A 16,760-nucleotide genomic window follows, 5' to 3' on the forward strand; every position below is an offset into this window, starting at 1 on the left:
AAAAATCTCTCACAAAAATATACAACTGGGTTTTACCAAAAGGTCTTAAAATCGTCAAGTTAAACTTTGATCTTTCGATCTGTACGTGACTTGAATGTAAATTCTGTTCTTTTTTGACCCCAGTTTATGTTTGTATGTCACATATCGATTCGCACGTCCGGTACCCTTGAGACCCTTACAGCAATCATTTGAGACGATAGACTACGGTCAGTTGAACATTTTAATGACAAATGTAGTAGATCGTAAGTACCTATTTGAATATAATTTAAATAAAACCATCACGTAAAATACTCTCTATAGTTTACCTATGTGAAAAATTTTCAATCAAAGATTTCAGCATATAGTTACTATAAATCATCGTATACGTGACCTCAATAAACCAGTTAAGATACGATATTAAATATCAACTATTTTCGTCAATATTGGTAAAATTAAAACTCTTTATAGTAACACAGATAGTTTTATTCCATAATTTCTCTCATTTAGCACATAAAATTATCATTATCTATTATTCCAAAGGGCTTTGCACAGACATACAAATATTAGTAATTTTTCCGTGTAACACGTTACACCTGAAACAAAAGAAAAATATAATTAGAATATTCTACAAACAATGGCACAATTTAATGTTAGCACCAGTGTATTCCAATTTAAATTTAAAATCTTTCATGACCTCATCGCCGGTGCTAAAAAAATCAATTGCTCGTCATTAACATGAGTTTAGTATTCTCGCACATTGCAATAGTTGACCAGGATAGTATTTATTTCAAAGGTAATTTGGAGTCCAATATCATTCTGATCGTTCTTAAGTGTGTACTAGTATTCATCGCTATACAGATTCTAAATCGGATTCAACTACCAGCCCCCTAAAATTTTGCGATCTCCTATACAAGGTGTTGATTTGCATTTGTGCCATACTTCAGGAGGAGGGCATAAAATACGTAAATAATCAATTGGAATTACAGTTTACGGGAAATACTTAATATGCGCTGCTTTTTATGTCATTGTAATGTCATAGTATTTCAGAAATAATCCAATTTTATGAATGAAATTCATGAGTGATCGTTGCGAATGCTTTGTGTTTGCGTTTGTGTGAGGGCGCAGCACAGTTTTGAGGCCAGTAACACACGCGCCGAGTTTGAAAACGGGTAGGTGGCATTGACGAATTTCCGAAAAAAAAAAATCAAAAATTTTCGTGCCAATTTTCTTATTGATTTGGGTCGAGAATCATTAGCATAATTACGTCTTTGACTATGGCACGGATGCAAATCAACAGCTTGTATAACTTAATTCCCGAAACATGAACCATAAATCTTAATACCCATTACCTTACACTGTTTCCATGACTAAATTCATCAGTTTTGTTGTAGGGTGTCCCCAATTCATTTTGCAATAATCATTCTATATCCTTTTAATCCTCTCCCATTTACCCGTAACAAAGAGGATTTGACTAAGCCTCAGGGATTGTGATGAGTATTCAGTTCTGCTCGTATTAATTAATAAGCCCTGCCACCTCCAATTTTAATAGATTACAATATTAATAGAAGGAAAATAAGTGATTTCTTTTTAATTAAAAAAAAAATATAGTAGTCTCTTGTAGAAATAATAAATGAGTTGCAATTTTGGTACTTCATCACGTCATGGATTTTGAAATTAATACTTGACTTTGTTATTTTCAAAGACGGAGTGATCATGTACATACTCTGGCACTGTAAGATATATTTTTTAAGTGTAATAAAACGTTATCAAAAACGAAATCCAGGCTACAAAAGACCATATTACGAGAAAAACACTCGCAAAGTCTGAAACAAATACCAAAAAAGAAACACTAAAACAGTGTTATCCCGAAACTGGTTGATATACAGAACTTAATTCGCTCTTTAAAATTCTCTTGTTAGTCTGCAAAGTAAATCCACACTCGTCTTCATTGTTAGAGGGACGGGAGCACAATGGACACGATTTGAATGGAATGGAAAAGCTCATAGCTTTCGAGAGACAGATTACACGTGCTAGTGGTCGGCCGTCATCAGATTAGAGGTTTTAGAGGAATGGACTTCAACTTGGTATAGTAGATTTTGAGATCCAATCAGAAACACGCAGACTTAAATTAGATCGTGAACTATCGACCCGCGTCAGCAATTGAATGAGTAAAAGTAAAATTATAATATATATAAATAATTTGAATAACAAAGTGTTTTCTAGCAAAAATAATGTTCAAAAATTTAAACTAATTTCGAACTACGTTTAAACAGTTACTCAAACAACAGTAAAAAAGTTGTTAAAAGTATCCTAAATTATTACTTACTCGGGACACTTTTTACTGCCGTTAAATAATTTCAAGGCTTTTGCAAAGGATATTAAATTTTCGTACCCTAAAATAATTTGTTTAGCGAGAGAGGAATATATAACTAGTTCCATTAATGTTAAATTAGATACTAAGCTGGTTGCTAACGAAGGTATCTGAACTTTAGAAGCAAATTCGAAATACGCTATAACAAAAACAAGACCAAGAAATGACGCTGAAGATCCTAAAGGAACACCGTAGTGTTGAAAGTTTGTATTGCAAACTCGCAAACTAAGTTAATAATTATACACTAGGGAATTGAGCATGGAGTATAGATGGAATAATAATATTATGGATGGCATAATAATAGGTACACAGGGACTATTTTTGGGGTAAGGGAAAAGGAAATGTTTTTGATATTAATGGTGCTATGTGTTAAGACAGACGCCACCGATCCCACACTCACACGACACAATTATGGACGCTATAATTCGCTTGATTAAGCATAGAAGTACCGACAAATTACCTTTTCAAGGCCATACTATTTATGATACGGTAAATATACAATATTTTTAAATTAAATACAAACCTTTATCTATTGCATTGGGCATAGTTATACTATGCATTTCAGAGTCTCTTAGAAATAAGTAGTTGGCTTTGAAGCCCGTTGCATCAAGTCTGTCGTTGGACTTGAAAGTGATCCTTAGGAAATTCTTCTGTGACGTCACTTGGAGCTCTTTTAACTGACCACAGTGCCTGTGGCTTTGTGATTCTATCATCTGACTGTAGAATTGGACGTAGTCACTCGCTGATACAGCTTCACATCTGGAAAGGTTTTTATGGGTAAACATCATTTAGTTGAGAAGATTGCTTGGTGTACCGTGATTTTTTTTAAACTTTGCTGGTGACCCTGTAAAAGGAACTAGCCCTTTTAAGTTAAGTTAAGTGATACATTTTAAAAGTGATGATTCCACTATAATTTTTAGTACGTGAAACCCAAAAAAAAAACACTTAATGAAATTGAAACTAAGTTGATGTCACGTCAGACCCAGATCACGACGGATTAGGCACACTTTTTTATCCTCCATCCTGACTTCAAAAAACCCTCATCATACCTCAAATGGCGACAAAACCTACTTTATAGGTGACTTCTAAACCTAATAGTATTCAAATGAATTACTTACGGGACCACACCTTCGACGTCGAAATAAGTGAAATGTAAATGTACTCTCTCGTTTTCGTTGCCGTAGAAGAAGTAATTGCACTCTGTGTCCCTTGGATAGAGGCCAGGGTGGTTTGGTGACGTCACAACCCCCCTGCCTCTTTCACTGCTATTAAATACGAAGGCACATGGAAATTCTAAAAGTTGGCTCCCCGTTGCGATCCCGTAATCTGAAAGTCAAAAACTTTTTACTTTTGTTTTTTTGGCGCCCAAGGCATTTTAGTGTAATTGGGGCTTTTGAGAATGGATACTTTGCTGTTATTAATTTAAAACTTGTGTTTTGCGCAAAAAAAGTTGTCTCCTCTTTGTGAGCCATGCTTTGACATTACACTTTGTCTATTCAAAAAAATAGGAAATTCGTTGCTTCAAAAAAGGGAGGTGAAATAAAAGTAGAAAATGCAGAGGTGGTAGTTGAAAAAAAAAGCATTAATGCATCGTCACCATGTTAGAAATGCGAACACTCAGAAAAATGTGAGGAATTACGTGCGGATCGCATCAGGAATGATGACGTAGGAATACGAGGTGCTCGGAATGCCGATGTGGAAATGACAAAAGATTTTCAAACACGCTCAAAATGTGGTTCAGAATAAATTGTGGTTTTAGAAACGAATTTGGCCAAGTAAATCTTTGTTTTCCTAACCAAAGAGTCAAAAACTATGAAAATATGGAAAGTAATTAACTTAAACTTAGTAGTTAACTTAGACTGATTAATTTCTTCGTTATAATTAAAAAAAAACACTTCGATTAAAAAATAACGGTGTAGTTTAAAAAAAAAATGTTCATGTGTCCTATATTTACCTACACTAACGGTATAAATATTATACACCGTGACTTTTTAGTCGTCTTACAACGGCAGCCCACTTCATGTATCCAATGACTAGTAAACGGTCATATAAAAAAAAAAATTATGAGATTTGAATAATTTAAAAATAAATATTAATTCATTAATATGATGCATGACGTAGATTATAAGAACACCCTGTTGTGAGCGCTGCCCGAATCTTGTATCAATGGAGCGCGGCGCGTTGGGAAGGTACCTACTTTCTACCGTTTGATACGTAAACGTTTTTTTAACGTTTTTAACGTTTTTTTTTCAGTATTTTTCTTTGCACCTACTATCTTAATTAAGTAAGGCTATAAAATTAATAATCGTGTCTAGTGGTATTTTATGTCGGATAGATTGAGTGGACCACCTTTGTAAGACGACTAAAAAGTCACGGTGTATAAAACATCTAAGCCATATGAGAATAAAAACCATATAAATAAAAATGTGTCACACATAACTCAAGACATTCTCTGACTTGTTTATACTTGAAGAAGAAGTGCCATGAGTGATATTTCCCAAAGGAACAAACTGAGCAACGCAAGTCCGAACTAATACAAATTGATATCAATCAATCACAATAAAGCAAAAGCATGACCATACATACGGGATTAAGATAAGATAAAAACAAAAAAATACCTTCAACAAAGGAGTATGATATCTTAAACCCTCGACTATGTCTCGATGAGTATATTCCACGGAACTCGATAGATAACTTGGGTCCATTCGACATTATTGGCCTCGGTATATCGTTGCCGCAAAACGATGCCATCTTCTCAAGTCGACCATCTACATACAAAAATACGTCGAGAGAATCCATACTCTCGCAACTGTAACAAAGTAAATTTGCTTATTCGATATCGCTTCGAGTGCTTTGTTTTCGTTGTTCGTACTTGTCCACTTTGTTTTGTTCGAGTAATCGTGTTAGGTTTGGTCTATATTTTATTTCAATGTACGTTTTCTGTTTTGGTAAATTCTTTGATATCAAAATTATGTTATTTTTGTTTAAAGACATCTGAGAAAGTAAAATCTGTTTTACATTTTCAGAGCCAGCGCTCATATTTGAGATGCCAAAAATGGAAACAGATCTATTGTTATTGAATGTAGGCACCAATTTAACACCTCAAGGACTAAGCGAATACAAAACTTACCAAGAATTTTCACACAAAATACTTACTCTATAATATTGTCTGTTATTCGTTGTAAGCTGAAGTCTTCGAAAACCAGTCTGACTCTCTCCCTGCCTCGAGCTAGGAAGTCATAATGACATTGCGTTTTCTGAGGATAAGGTGCCGGGTAGAGTGGCGACGTCAATTTCCCAGTCTTGCTCTTATCACTGCTGAATACTTGATGGCACGATGACGCTGAAATTAAGGTGTCAGTGAGTAATGGAAGGCTTATAGAACATATGGAATGGAAGATTTGCGTAACATGCGTGATATGAGTTTGTGAATCGAGTGATAAATTGTTGGTCTTGCCGAAAGGTGTGTTTGGGGTGAATTCAGCAGGTGGTTTCGTTTTTTCGAGGTTGTGAACCAAAAATATAGAATATTTAACCTTAACTATAATAGCATTTATGAGGTTTCTTTAGTACCTAATACTTGGGAATATACAAACTTACCCAGGATTTTCTATGTAAAATGTGTGTATTTTTTTTTATCACACTTTAATACCCCACCTGCACAAACTACTAAGAAATAAGTTTCATCAGAAACATATAAAATGTAAGCCCGTTTCATCCTGAAACCGAGAAAAATCCTCATCCTCTTGTAAAATAGGTAAAATAAATTTTATACGGCGAAGGCGGGAGCCTTCAGATTAATAAATTCTCAAGCAATTTGGCACGATTCTATGAACCAAACATATTTGAGATAAGCTCAATGGAAGATTTAGCTGCACCTCTAGGAAGTCATTGAATCGTGTTTTTTTGTATTGCTAAGTATGCTACTTAGCTTAGAGCTTACTTATTGCTAATGAACTACTTAACAGTAGCATGAAATTGTTCACTGACCGACTAAGAAGACCAATATGTAGAAAAAAATATCATAAAACAACATTAACTACTGAACATTTTCATTTAGTGTTCAGTATTTCTTGTTTATTTTTTATTTTTGCAATATATCCTTCATATTCATATTGTCATATTGCTTTTCTCTACTGTCTTTTTTTATTTCTGTAGATGTCTTATTTGATATCCTGAAGCAAATAATCGTCACTATCTGCTGGTTTTTATAATCCTAACCGTTTTGCGTTTAACCGTAACCGTAATTCCTAATCGCAAAACAACAGATAGATCACTTTTATAGTTCGGCCATTCAGAGAATGCGTTCCTGACACGTCGCGATTGAACTGACGACGTAATAACATTCATTGATTATTGATATAATAATGTTGTTTTAATGCTCCTCAATTGTTAAAACGGTAAACAACCAGCAAAAATATTTTTATCGTAACTGCAACGCCATTGCAAAGTTACGTCGTCAGTTCAATCGCGACGTGTCAGGAACGCATTCTCTGAATGGCCGAACTATAGAAATCCTTTAATCGAAACTGAACTAATGACGTGCTAATCCACGATTGATAGGTCGATATAATTTGTCATATCTGCATGTCATGCTTGTCAGTCAATGTCGTGGACTCGTGGTTGGTAATTGAATAGATCAAATAATTTTTAGAACTGAGGATGGCGTTTTTAAAATTGATTTTACTTGATTTTGTCTTTACAATATTAAGTCGAAAATGCTTTTAGAGTATGAGGATGTAGATACACGAAATTGTAAATATACTTACATAAGGTACACCTGTTACTTTGTGCCTTCATTTAGAAAAGAGGTTATTCTCCAAAAGCATAAAAAAATTATGTTATCGAAAAATCGACTCTCCTAAGCGCAGAATTTAAAATTACCTATTCTACAAATTTTTAAACACCCTGAAGAGTCTTACGTAAAAATGGCACTCCAAAATAATATATGAGGTGATTTCGTTTTCAAAAAACGCAAACGCTGTGTTTTGAGATGGCAACATTATCCGAAGTACTTACTTGCGGCGCTTACGGCCGGTCCTAAGCCGGATATTGCTTCCGTAGTACTTGATTTCTTATTAATATCCCCATCTGGTGAGAAGAAGATTATTATGGTATACTTTTTATGTAAAATTGTGTCAAGTTTAAAATGAAACGCTAAAAGCTATTGTGAAAAAAAACAATGACTTTATTATTTTTTAATAAAAACTGAAGTGAAAATAATGATGTTATTTCGTTTGGTGAACAAAGTTCTAACAAAAAAAATATGATAATAACAACTTCAAAATTCTTGGTATAAAATGTACTTCAGTATACAAGCTGTTGATTTGCATCCGTGCCATATTCAAGGACGTAATTATGCTACTGATTCTCGACCCAAATCAACAAAAAAATTGGCAGGTAATTTTTTTTATTATTTTTTTTTCCGAATTCCCTCAATGTCATCTAGCCGTATTTTGAACTTGGCGCGTGTGTTACTGGCCTTAAAACCGTGCTGCGCCCTCAAACAAACGCAAACACAAAGCATACGCAACGATCATTCATAATTTTCATTCATAAAATTGGGTTACTTCTGAAATACTACGACATAAAAATGACAAAAAAAGTAGCGCATATTAGCTATTTCCCGTCTACTGTAATTCAAATGGATTATTTACGTATTTTATGTCCTCCTCCTGAAGTATGGCACAAATGCAAATCAACACCTTGTATAACTTGCCACACTTGGTGATTTTTACAGCAACAAAATACTTAATAACACTAATTCTTCGCTAGCACTAGCCATACTTATAAAGAATATCATGAAGCCAATTCACATAAGGAAATTAAACTCAAATCCTGAACCTCAATGTCCAAACCTATTCACATCTTCTGAGAGTACAATTTACTATAACATGCTTACTAAACCTGCGTTTGGGTCGTCCTCCATTTGAAACTGGTATCTCGCTTTGAATCCTTGGCCAGGAATGTTCGAGTTGGCTGTAAACTGTACCAATAAGTCTGGTCCCGTTGATAGTATTTCATAACCTGAAAAACACAAGAGACTATCAAAAAAATATATATATTTTACAAGAATATACAAAGGAAAACTTAAAGTAAAATAGAACATGCATTTTTCATGTATCAAAAGAAAAATAAGATAATATTTTTTTGTGAAATAAATACAGATTGAATTCCTGTGCCCTCCAAATAAACTTTTTTTACCATTTATAAATAAAACTACTAATTTAAAAAGTCACATGTCGAAAACAGTCAACCAAAATAAAAAAACCGGCCAAGTGCGAGTCGGAATCGCACACGAAGGGTTCCGTACCATTATTTAGAAAATGAGCAAAAAAATTACGTTTGATGTATGGGAGCCCCCCAGAATATTTATTGTATTCTAGTTTTCAGTATTTGCTGTTATAGCGGCAACAGAAATACATCAGAAAATTTCAACTCTCTAACTATCACGGTTCATGAGATACAGCCTGGTGACAGACGGACGGACGGACGGACGGATGAACAGAGGAGCGAAAACAATAGGGCCCCGTTTTACCCTTTGGGTACGGAACCCTAAAAACCAAATTCTTTTCATAGAAGTCAATACAATACATACCTATAACTTCATTACAAAGCATGGCAAGCACTGGACTCGATGAAGTTCTACCATCGAACACTTTTATTATGTCTGCGCGATTGAGGCAGCTGAAAAGTGGAAAAGTTATAACACCGAAAGGCAAAGGACATTTACTCAAGCGAACTTCTTAATACCTCTCGTCGCCTTTTTGAAGGAATGACTCTTCGAAAACTAACTTGATCCGCTCGTTTTGCCTAAAACAGGAAGAATTTTGTGTTACGCATTATTATCTGGTGAAAAGAATACAATTAAGTATCAAAACATTTTAAAGTTAAGGACTACTTATTCATACGTCACTATAATTTTTAAATCAACATTATTGCTGCTCAAAATTGCACATTACATTGCACATACCGTCAGTAGCAGAAAGATCCATTTAAATTAAAGCTTCTTCAAATCTATTGCCAACACTTTTTCTCTTGTTGACAAAGAAAGAGTCAGCTATAGATTTAACGAAGCTTTAACTTAAATGGAACTTTCTGAAATTTTGATTGATTTTTCTTATAGAAGTTTGAACTGACATGATGGTTAAATTACGATACCACAACAAATGATCAACACAACACTACACACCAATATTCTACTCATATCTTTTCAACTACTCACCTTGCGCTAAAGTGATAAGTACATCTCACATTGCTGGGATAACTTGACGGGTATCTAGGACTATACAACCGTCCATGCGCGGGTCTGTTTGCTTGAGAATGAAACACGTAATCACACCACGTCTCAGCCACTTGTACACCGTCTGTCTCGAAATTTCCTAGGAAACGAGATACAAGTTTTATAAATTGGAAAACTTTAGAAATCGATGAATGGAAGTCTATCTGTTACGTGAGTGAAATGTTTGTTTGTTTCGTGTTTTGCTGTTAAATTCTTTGTACGTGTCTTTATGGAGTCAATTTTGTTTGTATTTGCTTAAGTGTGATAAAAAGTTCTTCTTTGTTGATATTATTTTGGATGGCGGGTATATATATATATGTAGATAGATGTTTAGATGCTCTTCGAAACTAACATTAACATAATGCCAATCATGGAATGCATAGGGCTAGTTCAGCTATGCTCGTACGCCCATAACATTTCTGGGACAAATAGTACCGCATGAATTCATTCATGAATTTAGTATATCAATTAAATACCGTTAAAAGAATGTTTTGATTAATGGCATCATTTTAAAAGCTACAACAATGAAGCTCCAGATATTTTATATAAAATACATAAACCCTTTGAATCTTCTTTCATTAATTTTCGTAATACCAACATCGCTCCAGCTATTGTGTCTGACGAAATTAATTGATATATTTAAGGTAACCAGGGCAGAGTCTGATCTGATCAGACAGATGGGTAGCCAAGGACGAGACTGACTGTAATAAGAATTAATGATCACAGAGTAAAAACTTTATGGTTCGAATAAACGAAGTTACGAATAAAATGAGATGTTTAATAACGTATATTTTTGTTCTATGGCAACGCGTAAAGTTTTAAGTGTTTAAATTAGATGATTTATTATTGACTGGAGTGTTTTGTGACTTCGTTTATGTTCGCTTTCATGAAATGTTAGTACTGAATTTTGATCTTATTTTATGAACAGTAACAGAAACAAACTGAATATTCAGCTTCAATTTTCTGGAAAATTGTTGCTTGTTACTGTATGTTATTACGGGATTCATTAACTTAATCCCAATTATAATTAGTCTTAGATAAGAGATGATAAGAACTTGACGGATACCTATATTTAGGCCCGGAAACAAAACGTTATCCAAAAAGTATTATCGTATCAGATAGGTACTACTTACTTCTATCAATAAACCTGTAATTCCCAACAAATCCAGTAGCATTTGTCGCTGTAGGTCCCGTATGCAGTTCCAGCACCAGCAGGGGCCCATGGGAGTATAAGGCTGGAGGTGCATCAGCCCGGCTGCCGCAGAGGACCCGGGACCAGGCCGAGTACTCATTGACCCCGGGAGGGCCGGGACCGTGAACACCTCCTTCGGAGTAGACCTTTAGGTAGTCGCCCCGAATGCATCTGGTGGGAAGAACATGTTATGGTAAATGACGTGTTCTGTACTTTATGTGAAGTATAGTTATCGGCACGAATCTTGAGCTCTGACCTATATCTGCGCAGATGTAATTTATTGGGTCCCTTTTGTGGTATGAAGTGAGGCGCGGGAGCGGGCTAAAGCGGTGATTGGCCCGCAGTGCATCGCGTCATAGCCGTCACTCGGGTTTGGATCTTTGCTAATAAATCACTTCTGCGCAGATGTAGGTCAGAGCTCAAGATTCGTGCCGATAACTATATTAATTATGAATAATGATTTGAAGGCTTATTAGTAGGTTCAAAAGATGAACGTAGGTCCTTACTACAAAAAAGTTAAACAGACGTTCGTCACGGGTCTAGGAACAAGTAGTATGAATTTTCCAAAAACACATGACTAACGTCCGTTTACCTTTTTTGTAGTAATACAATTATTTTTTTTCCTATACAGGGTTATTGGTAACACACTAACAACCTTGCAGGACTGTATTACTAACATCATAAACTGCAACTTTTGTTCTATGACTTTTTATGAAACATAGTACATTTGCCAAAAACAAACCTACAACATTTCATTGTTCTATCTAACACATTTCAACTCTATTTTGCTGTAGAGATAAAATTTGCTACAAGGACACGTATGACGCGACGCGGGCGCATAAAAATGACTGACGGCCGGTCGTAAATAGGTGAAGTTCAAACGCTCCCCCGCCACCCGAGCCCCGCTCCCCTCCGCTGTCTTTTTTAACTAGCGCTTTCTTTTGCTTCGCATAGACTTCGTAAATTTTAAAGCGCACAATTAAATTATTTTAATTTTTGTGTGAAAATTTCATGAACTAAAATCTGAGAATTATTAAAAGACAGAACAAAAGTTTTAGTTTATGATATTAGTAATATGGTCCTGAGAGGTTGTTAGTGTTCCAATAACCCTGTATACGCTTTTACAAGTTAACCGCTGAATATATAGTTTTAAATCCGGACAACTATCTATGTACGTACATAATATGTTTTTATATCGTTACTTCTCTCTACAATATTCCTCACTCCTTTTGTAACTAATATTAAATCAGAATTGGATGTGAGAAGTAATTGAACAAAAACATTTCATACATTCTGAAACTGTAATAAAGGGATTCATTAGAGCCCTTGGGCAATGCAGGTCAAGTGGAAACCTACAGACAAATGACACACATTACGACGAATGTTTTATATACAGCCACAGTAATAGTTCTATTATGCGTTGGTATTTTCTTACATATTTTACTTAGTACTTATGCTCTTAATGTTTGATGAGAATGAATTATCTGACTAAAAAAGAAATGAGATATTTTAAATCACCAACGATTTTAAAATCTCCTACTAAAAATTCAAAGTTTGAATCCCAAAGTGCAACCCTTTTAAGGCTTAGCCTACAACATCTGTGCACCGGTGCCGTGAGCCTAATATAATCCTCTAGCACTCTTACATACATACATAGAGGATGCTATTTATAGCCCAGGATCACACGGGCGGAGCTCACAAATTGTGTTATCATATCCCTAGATTTTCCACTCACTAAGTGCGGGTAAAATGTCATTACTTTAGAGGGGATGTACAACTTTTAACATGAAACTTTCACTAATATACTATGGCCGGACTTTTAGCCACTAAAGCGTTTAGTACTTTGTAAAACACCCTTTACTCTAAAATCCTGGTACATTGTAAAGTTGGCTAACTCGTGCCTGCGACTTCTTATGGCTATTTTGCTGGCAGTACACGACTTTCACGTACATTGTTCCATAGTAAAAGGACATGGTACGACTTAATGTGTGCATATTAACTAGTTTAAGAGTCTTTGTTGTGATACAAATTAGTGTGCGATTGTAATAAGAATGAAGTTTATTTTTTGAATGCTGCAGCTATAGTAGTAGTAAAGTCGAATGCATTTATCATTGAAATGCATCCACTACATAAGATGACTACATAAGAGAGTAAATACGAGGAGTACATAAGAGAATACATGAGGGGAGTACATAAGATGAGTACATAAGATAGAATATAAGAGAAGTACATAAGGGGAGTACATAAGATGAGTACATAAGTGGGTACATGAGAGAGTACATAAGAGAATACATGAGGGAAGTACATAAGATGAGTACATAAGAGGATACATGAGAGAGTATATGAGGGGAGTACATAAGAGAGTATATAAGAGAGTACATGGGAGAGTACATAAGAAAGTATATAAGAGAGTACATGGGAGAGTACATAAGAGAGTACATGGGAGAGTACATAAGAAAGTATATTAGAGAGTACATAAGAGATTACATGGGAGAGTACATAAGAGGAGTACATAAGAGAGTATATAAGAGAGTACATGAGAGAGTACATAAGAGAGTACATAAGAGAGTACATAAGAGAGTATATAAGAGAGTACATGGGAGAGTACATAAGAGGAGTACATAAGAGAGTACATGGGAGAGTACATGAGAAAGTATATAAGAGAGTACATGGGAGAATACATAAGAGAGTCTATAAGAGAGTACATGAGGGGAGTACATAAGAGAGTATATAAGAGAGTACATGGGAGAGTACATAAGAAAGTATATAAGAGAGTTCATGGGAGAGTACATAAGAGAGTACATGGGAGAGTACATAAGAAAGTATATTAGAGAGTACATAAGAGATTACATGGGAGAGTACATAAGAGAGTATATAAGAGAGTACATGAGAGAGTACAAAAGAGAGTATATAAGAGAGTACATAAGAGAGTATATAAGAGAGTACATGGGAGAGTACATAAGAGGAGTACATAAGAGAGTACATGGGAGAGTACATAAGAGAGTATATAAGAGAGTACATGGGAGAGTCCATAAGAAAGTATATAAGAGAGTACATGGGAGAGTACATAAGAGAGTACATGGGAGAGTACATAAGAGAGTATATAAGAGAGTACATGGGAGAGTCCATAAGAAAGTATATAAGAGAGTAAATGGGAGAGTACATAAGAGAGTACATGGGAGAGTACATAAGAGAGTACATGGGAGAGTACATAAGAGAGTACATGGGAGAGTACATAAGAGAGTATATAAGAGAGTACATGGGAGAGTCCATAAGAAAGTATATAAGAGAGTACATGGGAGAGTACATTAGAGAGTACATGGGAGAGTACATAGGAGAGTATATAAGAGAGTACATGGGAGAGTCCATAAGAAAGTATATAAGAGAGTACATGGGAGAGTATATAAGAGAGTACATGGGAGAGTACATAAGAGAGTACATGGGAGAGTACATAAGAGAGTACATAAGAGAGTACATGGGAGAGTACATAAGAGAGTACATGGGAGAGTACATAAGAGAGTACATGGGAGAGTACATAAGAGAGTACTTGGGAGAGTACATAAGAGAGTATATAAGAGAGTACATGGGAGAGTCCATTTTATTTATTTATTTGTTTGATTTACACGACTTCAAAAGTCAGTTACATAAATCAGAGAAGTTTACAAAGGAAACTTAAAAATAAAGAAAATTGAGAAAAAAAAAAAAAAAAAAAGATAATACAACAAAAAAAAAATTACAAACAACATGAGACAACATAAAACTTTACAATAACTAAGTAACAATTAGGTAAATACTATTTAATTCAGACATTAATATTCCTTGCAAAGAAAACTTAATATTAGACATATAATAAACATGAAATAAAACTTTAGAATAACCAAGTAACAATTAAATGGTATAACTTTCGCAAAATTGTAAACACAAAGACATTATGTGGGTAAATTTGTCCTCAAAAAGATCGCAGTCCGGGTTGGCTTCCACAAGCTTATTTATTGTGCTCAACACACGCGGTACGGGAGACGCAGCACGGGCTGCGGTCCGACATGAAGGCACGTCCAGCAAACGATGCTTTCTGCAGCGGAGGAAATTATCCGGTGTGTACAGTCGAACCAGCTCATTATGGATATCAGATGCATCGATCAGACCTTTGCAAATTTTAATCATAACTCCTACCTGGTCACATGCTCGCCTCGCTGTCAACATATTATATCCTAAACATCCTAAGAGGAACTTAGTGGGATAGAGGTATGGATAATACCCGAAGGTTCGCCTGTAAAGAAAACGCAAGAATGCTTTTTGCACTTTTTCCAAAAGGAGTGCATACTTTGCTTCATGCGGATTCCATACAGAGGAACTGGCTTCGAGTTTGGTTCGCACAAGTGCGCTGTACAGGAGTTTTATAACATGCTTGCTATTGAAGTCACGAGCGGTGCGGAGCACAAAGCCTAGCCTTTTAAAAGATTCTTTGGCAATCGTGGAGATATGATCATGAAAGGTTAACTTCTGGTCAAATGTGACACCCAGATCCTTCATGGTGGTTGATCTTGTTATTTTATTGCTATTTATTGTGTATTCAAAGTAAATTGGGTGTCGCATTCGACCAAAAGTCATTACACAGCATTTGGATAAATTAAAATCCATTTTGTTCTGCAATGCCCATTCATTTATGGCATTTATGTCACTTTGCATAGCTTCACAGTCCGACAGGGAGTCAATAGCGCAGTAAAGCTTGAGGTCATCTGCGTAAAGAAGACACTCCGCGAATTTGGTAACAGCTGGTAAGTCGTTGACCATAATCAGGAAAAGTAGAGGCCCGAGTATTGACCCTTGACTGACCCCAGAACGTGTATGGTATGGACGTGAATCATAAACACCTAACCTTACAAATTGTTGACGGTCACGGAGGTAGTCAGCTAGCAGTCGGAGTAAATTTGGACAGAATCCGATGGCGCTGAGTTTCTGCAGCAAGATATCATTGTTGACCCTGTCGAAGGCTTTACAAAAATCAAAGTACAGTACATCTACCTGGCGTTTGTTATCAAGATGCTTTGATATGTACTCGGTTATCGTCAGTAGGTTGGTATTGACAGACCTCTTGCATCTAAAACCATGCTGGTTATTGCTTAAGTATTTTTCTACTTGCGAGTAGATGAGTTTGTGAAGAACATTTTCAAATATTTTGGCCGGAGATGACAATATGGCTATTGGTCGAAAACCTTCGACAGCTGATTTATTGGTAGTCTTAGGTATTGGTGTAACTCGTGAGATTTTCCAGTGATAGGGATATATTCCTTCTCTTAAAGATAAATTGAATATGTGACATAAGGGAACAGAAAATTGGTCTTTGAATTGCTTCAATAGAAAAGCCGGAATACTGTCCGGTCCTGTTGAACTTTTAGGTTTTAATTTGTTTATACCGTATTCAACATCATCAAGAGTAAATTGAAAAATATTTATGTAATTGCTGTTTAGATTAATTTCGTGACTATGTACACATTCTGCATTTAATACTGGAATATCGGGCAGAAATACGCTTTCAAAAAAAATTGGCAAACGCTTCAGCAGCTGCTGGTCCTGAAAAACATTCACCATTGTAGGTAATACTAGGTTCAAACCCGCCTTTAGAACGTAAACTGTTAACGTATTGCCAGAACTCAAGAGGGTTGATTTTAATATTATTTTCTACGCGTTTCATGTATGATGTATACGCTTCTGCTGTACGATGCTTTAGTGAATTCCTAAGATCCGCAAAACTGTTATAATCATCGGGACTATTGGAACGTTTCCATTTTGCATGTAGTGTTCGTTTTAGTTTGATATCATCTATTATATCTGAAGTAAACCAAACAGGATATCTTTTACTAGCGGATTTGGTACGATGTTTTTTGGGTATGCATTCATCAAAAATGCTATAAATGTAATTATAAAATGTACTT

At 35.4% G+C, this 16,760-nt stretch overlaps 1 protein-coding gene across 1 annotated transcript in view; it reads right to left on the reverse strand.

Annotated features, from left to right (window-relative positions):
• Positions 1 to 444: 444 nt before the first annotated feature.
• The window catches only part of LOC124634645 (suppressor of lurcher protein 1-like), a 90,270-nt gene continuing 73,954 nt past the window's right edge, over positions 445 to 16,760 (reverse strand). Inside the window, exons 4-14 of the mRNA XM_047170305.1 lie at positions 10,766 to 10,995; positions 9,576 to 9,732; positions 9,104 to 9,163; positions 8,949 to 9,037; positions 8,258 to 8,377; positions 7,370 to 7,441; positions 5,507 to 5,693; positions 4,969 to 5,159; positions 3,469 to 3,676; positions 2,874 to 3,109; positions 445 to 572 (exon numbers count right to left, since the gene is read on the reverse strand). Coding sequence (XP_047026261.1) covers positions 502 to 572; positions 2,874 to 3,109; positions 3,469 to 3,676; positions 4,969 to 5,159; positions 5,507 to 5,693; positions 7,370 to 7,441; positions 8,258 to 8,377; positions 8,949 to 9,037; positions 9,104 to 9,163; positions 9,576 to 9,732; positions 10,766 to 10,995 — 1,621 coding nt within the window. The 3' untranslated portion in view covers positions 445 to 501. The remainder of the gene's footprint in view (positions 573 to 2,873; positions 3,110 to 3,468; positions 3,677 to 4,968; positions 5,160 to 5,506; positions 5,694 to 7,369; positions 7,442 to 8,257; positions 8,378 to 8,948; positions 9,038 to 9,103; positions 9,164 to 9,575; positions 9,733 to 10,765; positions 10,996 to 16,760) is intronic.

Source organism: Helicoverpa zea, chromosome 11 (genome assembly GCF_022581195.2).
Source record: "Helicoverpa zea isolate HzStark_Cry1AcR chromosome 11, ilHelZeax1.1, whole genome shotgun sequence".
NCBI classification, from domain to species: Eukaryota; Metazoa; Arthropoda; class Insecta; order Lepidoptera; family Noctuidae; genus Helicoverpa; species Helicoverpa zea.